Source organism: Rosa chinensis, chromosome 4, assembly GCF_002994745.2.
Source record: "Rosa chinensis cultivar Old Blush chromosome 4, RchiOBHm-V2, whole genome shotgun sequence".
Classification (NCBI taxonomy): Eukaryota; Viridiplantae; Streptophyta; class Magnoliopsida; order Rosales; family Rosaceae; genus Rosa; species Rosa chinensis.
In genome coordinates, this window is record NC_037091.1 from 54,949,950 (window position 1) to 54,960,718 (window position 10,769).

General features: G+C 39.7%; 1 protein-coding gene across 1 annotated transcript; it reads right to left on the bottom strand.

Moving 5' to 3' along the window:
• Nucleotides 1–2,750: 2,750 nt before the first annotated feature.
• Nucleotides 2,751–5,336, bottom strand: LOC112199578 (uncharacterized mitochondrial protein AtMg00810-like). The gene is made up of 2 exons (XM_024340573.1): nt 4,700–5,336; nt 2,751–3,256 (listed from the first exon to the last, which is right to left on the bottom strand). The coding sequence occupies exons 1-2, from the start codon at nt 5,334–5,336 to the stop codon at nt 2,751–2,753; spliced, it is 1,143 nt and encodes a 380-aa protein (XP_024196341.1).
• Nucleotides 5,337–10,769: the final 5,433 nt, after the last annotated feature.

The following is a 10,769-nucleotide window of genomic DNA, read 5'->3' on the forward strand; positions in this document are numbered from 1 at the left end:
GACGTCGTCAACATTGTGATGAGGTTCTCCAAACTCTACTCCCTAAGGTAAAAAAAATAAAAATAAAATTACAAAAATAATGAAATGTAGTTTTCCCGGTTGAAGAATTAGAAACCTTTTAAGTTCTTCATGGGTTGGTAATGCTCCGGAAAGTACTTGGGAAAGGTTAGTTTACCTTCCAAGGCCCAGAGCGTCCATGGCTAATCAGTTTGCAAGCCCACTAATGTAAAGTAACGAAATTTTTCTTGAAAGAAAACATAAGAGCGGATGATGATCGAGGTAGATGTTTCCGAGGCAGCTTCTGGTCTTATGCAGCTAGCAGCTAGCAGCTAGCTCCCGATCATGACAAGAAACTTTGTTATTCTATTGAACATCTAGCTCGTTTTGATTATGTTAATGTAGCGTAACGAATAATATTTAACTACATGATTATCTTGTGCTTGGAATCATGTATATAATTTAACACGTCTCTCACATGCATGTTTTATGAATGGTTTGCATCTCCTTGTCTTCAGATGATAACATCTTCTCGCTCTGTCGAGGTTTCGATAAAAAAAAAAAAAAAGGGATTAATTATAACAGACAAGTGAATGTGTGAAAACACCAGATGAAACACAATGATGGGAATAAATGACAATACTGAGTAATCAACCTATTCAAGTAAAACGAACACAAGTTTTTGCTGATGCAGTGTAAACCTCTCCACTGAGGAAACTTCACTGCGAGGCTGTTTACGTAGCCTACATGAAAGACAAATCCACTATGAGTAAAGAGAATACAATTACAAGTAGTGATATTGATCACAATCACTTTATTAGCACACAATGCTAACTTGTTTACAATTGCAGAAACTATTCTACACACGTAGCCACTGCTTTGTGTATTCTCTATACTATAGATCTCCCCCTCAGTTGCTTGGATCACAAACTCACTGATCTCACTGATTACAAATATGGCTCATGATATGTATGTAGTGAGAAATCAAACTATATAAATAACTGTTGAAGTTTTGACATGAAAACAATAGGTGAAGGCTAAGCAACACACAATGAAAAACAATTGTTTTTAGAGTCAAAAACCTAACTACAGAAAACTGTTTCGAAACCTTTTATAGAGGAGCAAGACTCCCCCTCAATCAAATCTCCTATTGCAACACCGACTAGGATGTAAATGTAAAGGTTTTAAAACCAGTAAATAGTATTCCTTATTTTCATGCATATCCAATCTCGCAAGATAAAACACCTTAATGAAGATAAGCATATCAGATCATTTATCCGATATGCAAATCATGTATGAGTCCTACCTTAATTGCAAGCTCAGTGATGCGATCTTCCTTGATTGTCGCTACAATATCTGATTCTACAATCTTCTTCTTGTTCCCTTGGATCACCGTAAAAGCAGGAGAAGTATTCTCCTATTGTTCTGTAATCTTTGATCTCCCAGAGGTAATAGGAAAGTGTGTGTTGAATGGTATTGGCCCAAATACTTACAATCTCCCCCTTTGGGCATTCCCATTCAACACATGATGTTTTACTTGTTTGAACCCCTGCATGATAAATCATTACAGATAATGAATGAGAACAAAGAGTGACTTCTTGGAACATGGAATCAGTTTCCATCCTTTTCCGGATCCAAGTAGCCAGAAGTGAATATCAAAATATGGTAAGCTAATAAGCATCCTAGTTAGTTTGTGCTTATGCACTTACATCCCAAAAAAAATAAACATTGTCCAACAGAGTTTAAAATAAAATAGAAAACAAAAAGTTCAAAGTAAAAAAAAAAAAATCACTTCTCCCCCTTTGAAGGGGAATGCCCTTCGACTTCCTCCATAAGCTTAATGACGTGGTCCTGAAATTCCTCGCTGTCCATCGAAAGTCGAGCTCTCCGCAGGGGCGACGGCCTCCGGAACAGCGATGGAGGGACCCGGAGCGTCAAACCCTGGAGGGTGGCGCTGCAGGTTCCGGATCTCCTTGGTGAGGTTGGTTACGGCATGATGAGTACGAACCAGAAGAGAGTACATGTCGTCCATGTCAGTAGTAAGACAGGCAAGCCTCCAGTCAGTCACCAGGATGGAGTCACGAAGGCTATCCAGAGAAACAGGAGGAGGAGGAACAGCAGAGGGGGCACCAGAAGGAGGGGGACGACGATGAGGGCTTCGGCTGCGGTCACGTTGCATGCCGGGATGGAGGATGCCGACTCTGACAGCGGCCTGACGACCTTCATCAGGGGGAGGAAGACGCCGGTGTCTGCCAAGGCCAGTGGTGATCTTTGTGTGAACCATGATGAGAGAACCTGCACACTGAGACAAACAAGAATAAAATCCGAGAGACAGAAGAGACTAGATATATATAATCGATAGGGTTTGGGAAAACCAAAAGACACACCGATTGGAATAGTGTCGCAAAAAAGGAGAAGAGTTATGACAATTGATTTTTCCTAGATACACGCATGCAAATTGCGTCTCCCTCTTAATTTAGGCGTAATCAATAAGAGAAGTAAGTGCAATTAAGTCAGGATGCAAAGAGACAACTAGAAGCACAAAATCAGCGAACAAATCACACAATGTATTCTTGATCTAAGTATCAAGGTAATGAATGCAGTGGCCAGAAGTGAATATCAAAATATGGTAAGCTAATAAGCATCCTAGTTAGTTTGTGCTTATGCACTTACATCCCAAAAAAAAATAAACATTGTCCAACAGAGTTTAAAATAAAATAGAAAACAAAAAGTTCAAAGTAAAAAAAAAAAAATCACTTCTCCCCCTTTGAAGGGGAATGCCCTTCGACTTCCTCCATAAGCTTAATGACGTGGTCCTGAAATTCCTTGTTGTCCATCGAAGTCGAGCTCTCCGCAGGGGCGACGGCCTCTGGAACAGCGGTGGAGGGACCCGGAGCGTCAAACCCTGGAGGGTGGCGCTGCAGGTTCCGGATCTCCTTGGTGAGGTTGGTTACGGCATGATGAGTACGAACTAGAAGAGAGTACATGTCGTCCATGTCAGTAGTAAGACAGGCAAGCCTCCAGTCAGTCACCAGGATGGAGTCACGAAGGCTATCCAGAGAAACAGGAGGAGGAGGAACAGCAGAGGGGGCACCAGAAGGAGGGGGACGACGATGAGGGCTTCGGCTGCGGTCACGTTGCATGCCGGGATAGAGGATGCCGACTCTGACAGCGGCCTGACGACCTTCATCAGGGGGAGGAAGACGCCGGTGTCCGCCAAGGCGAGTGGTGATCTTTGTGTGAACCATGATGAAAGAACCTGCACACTGAGACAAACAAGAATAAAATCCGAGAGACAGAAGAGACTAGATATATATAATCGATAGGGTTTGGGAAAACCAAAAGACACACCGATTGGAATAGTGTCGCAAAAAAGGAGAAGAGTTATGACAATTGATTTTTCCTAGATACACGCATGCAAATTGCGTCTCCCTCTTAATTTAGGCGTAATCAATAAGAGAAGTAAGTGCAATTAAGTCAGGATGCAAAGAGACAACTAGAAGCACAAAATCAGCGAACAAATCACACAATGTATTCTTGATCTAAGTATCAAGGTAATGAATGCAATGGTCATATTGAATAGAGAGATTAAAGTAGAGTTGAAACACAAGGAGCATGAATCAATTAATGAACAGAACATATTTCCATGTAGTGACCACGATGTATTCCATCAACAAATAGGGTATGTACTCATTATTAATCATGACCTAGTGAATTGGGGAAGAGTGTGAGCATGAGCAGTACATGGGGCGTGGAAACATGTTCAGTGAAGGAGAGAAGAAGTAAAGAGGAAAATCGGCACACATAGATCAAGCTCAGGAGATCTCCGAGAAGGAGTGGGACACATTTTTCCCAGATACTTATGATTTGAGGCATAGACTTCTTTATGGTGTAAACAAGAACTCACGTAGCAAGACTCGTCTTAGCAACTCCCAGACCAGACGATCTTAGGGTACTGAGCATAACAAGGATGCTCCAAGAAGAGAGTCTCGAGTGGTTGTTTGAAGTTTCATAATAGACGTACACGGTGCACCTACCAACTCGTTTCTTGCAAACCTTGGAAAGTTCACCACAACCAAGATCTGATTACTTTGAGTGATAGGATACATATAATCTTTCTCGTTTCTTACAAATCCTTGAAAGTTCACCACAACAAGGACCTGATTACTTTGAGAGTAGAAAATTAGCCATCTGAGTATATTAAACGTTTTGCCTTCTTCAATTATTCTCCCATGACAATGAACACGAAACTTGCCACCACATAAAGTAATAAGTGAATGACATAGTGATGTGATGTGAGTCAATGACTAATCATGAGTACATAAGCATTAGTCCAGAATAAGGCATGGTCATAGAATGTACATAGTTGAAAATATATGCAGTTCACGAGTGATAGTGGTCCAAGTGTACTAAGATCAGGAATCTCTCAATCAACATTGGACAGACATTCTAGAACCTTACTGCTTAGAGCATATCCCGAGTGCATTTGTCAACATTTCAAACCTAGCAGTGTCAAGAGGCTTAGTGAATAGATCAGCAAGTTGACTCTCAGTGGGCATAAAGCTTAATTCAAGAATGTTTTGCTCAACCAAATCCCTAATGAAATGATATCGAAGATCAATGTGTTTTGTTCGAGAATGTTGAACATGATTCTTTGTGATGTTAATAGCACTTGTATTATCACAGAAGATAGACAACTTACCTTGAGAAATACCATAATCATGAAGCATTTGTTTCATCCACAGCATTTGTGTGCAACAACTCCCAGCAGCAACATATTCAGCTTCTGCAGTAGAGAGGGAAATGCAATTTTGTTTCTTGCTATGCCAAGCTATAAGATTGTTGCCAATAAAGAAACAGCCTCCAGAAGTGCTTTTTCTATCCTTAAGGTTGCCTCCCCAGTCAGCATCAGAGTACCCTGCAATTTCCACGTTAGTATCGAAGGTATAGAAAATACCACAGTTAACTGTACCTGAAATATATCGAATGATTCTTTTGACAACTGTTAAGTGGGATTCTTTGGGATTTGCTTGAAAGCGAGCACATACTCCCACACTGTAGGAAATATCAGGTCGACTAGCAGTGAGATACAGTAAACTCCCAATCATGCTACGAAAGAGTGTCGGATCCACTGATTTTCCTTCCTGGTCTTCATGCAGCTTAGTAGTGGTACTCATGGGATTGCTCACTGTCTTATTAGATTCGAGACCAAATTTCTTGATCAAATTTTCAGCGTATTTGGTTTGAGAGAGAAACAGTCCTGTATTCATCTGCCTTACTTGCAATCCAAGAAAGAAGGTTAGTTCATCACACATACTCATTTCAAATTCACTTTCCATGACGGATTGAAATTCTTTCACAGATATTTGGATGTGGAACCGAAAACAATATCATCAATATACACTTGGGCAATGATAATATCATTTTTAGTTCGTTTGACAAACAATGTTTTGTCAATGGAGCCTCTAGTATACCTTTTTTCCACAAGATGTGTAGAAAGCCTCTCATACCAGGCTCTAAGAGCCTGCTTCAGACCATACAGGGCTTTCTTGAGCCGGTAGACATGATCTAAGTTATGTGGATCTTTGAAACCCGGAGGTTGTTCCACATAAACTTCTTCCTGAAGGATCCCATTCAAAAAGGCAGTTTTGACATCCATTTGAAATAAAGTGAACCTGAGATGACATGCTACAGAGAGAAGTAACCGAACTGATTCTAGTCTAGCTACAGGAGCAAAGGTCTCGTCAAAGTCAAGACCTTCAACCTGAGAATATCCCTGAGCAACTAGTCTGGTTTTGTTTCGAATCACATTCCCTTTTTCATCACTTTTGTTTCTGAAAATCCATTTGGTTCCCATGATATTGCAATTTCTAGGTCGAGGTACTAAATACCACACATCATTCCTAGTAAACTGATTTAGCTCATCCTGCATAGCACTAATCCAGTTATCATCCAACAAAGCGTCCTTAATATTCTTTGGTTCAATAATGGACACAAAACCAAAATGAGAGATAATATTCATGCTTAGCAGATTTTTGGTAACAAAAGATAGTAACACATTCTCTTGACTTACCTCGGAGGGGTTTACCTGTGCTGTAGCTTTTCTCCTGGTGGTTGTTCCATCTGTTAGATTTCCAATGATATCTTGACTGGAGTGGTCCTTTTGAACTTGCTTGAACCCTCTCCTTAGATTTGGAGCTGGTTCGAAAATGCTGTCAGGGATTTCTTCTCCTTCTTTCGCAGTTGGATGTTCTGTGTTCAGAGGTTGTGTAACAGAAGAGGGAGATGGATCTGCAAATGGTTCTTCCTGTTTCACACATTGATAATCAATAGAGACATTAATAGATTCCATAACAATTCGAGTTCTTTTATTGTAAACTCTATAAGCTCTACTGTTCGGAGAATATCCTAAGAACACGCCATCATCACTTCTAGCATCAAATTTACCGATGTGTTCTCTATCTCGTAAAATGTAGCAAGGACTTCCAAAAATATGAAAGTATCCTACATTTGGTTTCTTACCTTTCCACAGCTCATATGCTGTTTGTTCAGTACCTGGTTTGAGAAGGACTCTATTCATTGTATAGCACGCGGTGCTGACAGCCTCAGCCCAAAAATTTATGCTGAGACTTGCAGCATGTAGCATTACTCGTGCCATGTCTAGCAATACCCTGTTTTTCCTTTCCACAATACCATTTTGCTGTGGAGTGATTGGAGCTGAGAATTCATGTGACACACCAAGCTCATGAAAATAGTTAGAAAACGCAGAGTTTTTAAATTCCGTACCATTATCTGACCTTACTCTCACTATACTGGTATTAGATGATTTCTTCTCAACAATCAATTTTTGACTCAAGTGTTTAAAAGACTCAAACGTTTCAGTCTTGTCTTTTAAGAAACTTACCCAAGTGTATCTCGAGAAATCATCTACAACTACTAGTATATAGCTCTTACCTCCAATACTTTCAGATTGAGCAGGTCCCATGAGGTCCATGTGTAACAGCTCCAATACTGTTGAGGTTGTGGTAGAATTTATCACTCTGTGAGGTGCCTTTGTTTGTTTTCCGATTTTGCATTCTCCACATATCTTGTCAGTTTTACCCCTTAAATTTGGCAAGCCTCTGACACATTGCTTGGAAGATAATTTCAGCAAGTCCTGATAGTTGACATGTCCTATCTTCCTGTGCCAAAGTTCAAAGGTCTCCTCTGTAGATTTTACAGACAAACAAGACTGCAAGCTGGAAGATTCATTAGCTTGAATATGATAACAGTTATCAGTGGATCTCTTACCTCCCCTGATACCTTCTCCTTTCTGATTTAAGACCAAACATCTTTGTTTGTTAAACCACACGTCTTCATAGTCATCAGCCAGGTGACTGACGCTAATCAGATTTGCAGTTAAGCCTTCAACGAATAAGACATTTTTAAGGTTAGGTATACCTGCAGTGTTTACTGTGCCTTGAGCTAGAATATTTGCCTTCCTTCCATCTCCAAACGTGACTGATCTAGTTGTGTTTTCATCCTCAAAGGATGTGAACCAAGATTTGTCTCCAGTCATGTATTTGGAGCAACCACTGTCAACATACCAGAAATCTCTTTGCTTGTCAGCTAATGCAGTCAAGGCTACCAAACAAGTTGCCTCAATGTGAGAGCCTTGTTGAGCTTTGCTTGCACATGCGAAAAGACATGTATCATTAGTTTCATAAGAACGAAGATAATTACTTTCATTTTTCTTGGTCCAGATCTTTTTCCTTCTTTCAGTTTGAAAGTCCTTCTTAGCAACAATTTCAGCTAGTCTGTTAATGAGTTCTTTTTGTTCTTTAAGCTCAAACTGTAGGGATTCAACCGTACATTTTTCTTGAGAGAACTGTGAGTTTGAAAGCCTTTCATTACACCTAGGTCTGATATGGCCTATCTTACCACAGTGATGACAAATAGGAACAAAAGTTCTAGAGTTTGCGTACCTATTTTGACCAGTGGGGAACTCTTGGTCAATTTTTACCTGACAGTTTGGATTTGGTTTGCCTTCCTTCACAATCTTGACATGATCATTAGTGGAGACTTCTTCTTTTTCTCCAGAATGTCTTGATGCTCTTACGAATTTGGTACTTTTGGAATTCTCTCCAGTGTATCCTAAACCACAAGTGTCAGGGAGAGCTTTTCCTGATCCGAGCAATTTTGACATGGAGTTGGAGTTGATATCAAACTTGGTGAATCTTTCTTGAGTCAATCTTAATTCATCTTGAAGGGACTCATTTTTGGCCGACAATTCCAGGTTTAATGCTTGTTGTCCTTTAACATCCAGTTCTAGTAATTTGATCATGTTGAGGCACTCATCTTTTTCAATCTTCCATGCCAACAGCTCTTGGTCATCTTGTAAATCACTCACAAGTTTGCTTTTCTCTGATTTCCATGCAGATTGCGAAGATTCCAATAGACGCTCCACCTTTTCTTTTTCGGTTCTCAGAGATTCAACTTCTTTTTCCAAATTCAAGTTTCTAAGCAGAGTAGCCTTTGAGGCTTTGTAGAGTTGTCTGTAGCGGAGATTTGTTTCATCATCAGAGAAGGTCTCGTCACTGTCTGAATCAGGTAGAAGTGATGATACAAGAGCCAGATTTTCAACTTCTTGAGACTCATCATCACTCCAAGTTGAGAGAAGAGACTTGTTGTTGTTGTTTCCATGCTTCCTATTTCCACAGTCAGTAGAGATATGACCATAGCCACCACATTCATAACATTTTGGCTTTCCTGAGAGGTTTCCTTTGAAGCTTCCTTTTCCACTCTTGCTGTTGTAATCACCGCTGCTACTGCTTCCTCCATAAGAGTTTTTCCTAAGAGCATTGGGATTTCTAGTGGAGTTCTTGCTTTTGAGAATTTTTTTGAATTCCTTTGTTAGTAGAGCGAGATCTAGTGTTTCTTCTTCTTCTTCTGCTCCTTTTACGGCTTTGAAAGCAACTCCCTTATATTTCTTCTCAGGTTTTAACCTCATCTCATAGGTTTTGAGATTGCCGATGAGCTCATCAAGTGGATATTCATCAATGTCAAAAGAGTCCTCTATTCTAGTGACTTTTGAATGAAACTTTTCTGGCAAGGCTCTGAGAATTTTTTTGACAATCTTATCTTCATCGAAAGGTGCTCCCAGACTCCGACACTGACCGAAAATTTTAAGAATTCTACCATGGAAGTCATCAACGGTTTCATCATCTCCCATAGTCATAGTTTCAAATTCAAAGATCAGTGCTTGTAATTTCTGTGCACGTACCTTTTTATTCCCTTCATATGTAGTCTGTAGAAGGTCCCATGCCTGCTTGGCAGTATCGCAGTGACTTATCCTCAGTTTTTCCCGTTCAGATAGGGCAGTGAAGATGCTATTCTTGGCCTTGAAATCTGCTTGCAGATCACGAACTTCTTCCTCAGTCCAGTCCTTCCTTGGTTTGGGATTTGCAATGGAAGAGCTTTCTCCTTTTGCTTTTACCATAGGTATAGTCCAGCCATTTTCTACAATATTCCATACATGTTCATCTTGAGCATAGAGATATGATTTCATGTATATCTTCCACTGAATATATTTTCACATCCACCATCGAACCATGGAGGACTATTTATAGATCCACCAGCAGCCCTATCACGTGAATGTTCCATCTTTCCTAGTATCACTAGACAGTTCTAGAACCTGCTCTGATACCAATTGAAAACACCAGATGGAACACAATGATGGGAATAAATGACAATACTGAGTAATCAACCTATTCAAGTAAAACGAACACAAGTTTTTGCTGACGCAGTGTAAACCTCTCCACTGAGGAAACTTCACTGCGAGGCTGTTTACGTAGCCTACATGAAAGACAAATCCACTATGAGTAAAGAGAATACAATTACAAGTAGTGATATTGATCACAATCACTTTATTAGCACACAATGCTAACTTGTTTACAATTGCAGAAACTATTCTACACAAGTAGCCACTGCTTTGTGTATTCTCTATACTATAGATCTCCCCCTCAGTTGCTTGGATCACAAACTCACTGATCTCACTGATTACAAATATGGCTCATGATATGTATGTAGTGAGAAATCAAACTATATAAATAACTGTTGAAGTTTTGACATGAAAACAATAGGTGAAGGCTAAGCAACACACAATGAAAAACAATTGTTTTTAGAGTCAAAAACCTAACTACAGAAAACTGTTTCGAAACCTTTTATAGAGGAGCAAAACTCCCCCTCAATCAAATCTCCTATTGCAACACCGACTAGGATGTAAATGTAAAGGTTTTAAAACCAGTAAATAGTATTCCTTATTTTCATGCATATCCAATCTCGCAAGATAAAACACCTTAATGAAGATAAGCATATCAGATCATTTATCCGATATGCAAATCATGTATGAGTCCTACCTTAATTGCAAGATCAGTGAGGCGATCTTCCTTGATTGTCGCTGCAATATCTGATTCTGCAATCTTCTTCTTGTTCCCTTGGATCACCGTAAAAGAAGGAGAAGTATTCTCCTATTGTTCTGTAATCTTTGATCTCCCAGAGGTAATAGGAAAGTGTGTGTTGAATGGTATTGGCCCAAATACTTACAATGTGTTAAATTATGAAGTAGACAATAACGTATATACATGTTTTATTCTATTCATTTCCAAAATGTCATATCATACCAGGTATATATATATATAAATCATTCTGGCCTCGCTCTGTAGAGACGATCGATAGAGCTCTTACAAGCATATAATGAAGAAGTTGCTCTCTCTCCTCCTAAGAGCAAGTTC

What these genes read in the sequence shown, in the direction of transcription:
- LOC112199578 (XM_024340573.1), bottom strand. Translation starts at nt 5,336, where the DNA reads ATGGAAAGTGAATTTGAAATGAGTATGTGTGATGAACTAACCTTCTTT. An exon ending in TGATTATGGTATTTCTCAAG is followed by an intron (nt 3,257 to 4,699) that starts GTAAGTTGTCTA and finishes CTCAGTGTGCAG; the next exon opens with GTTCTTTCATCATGGTTCAC.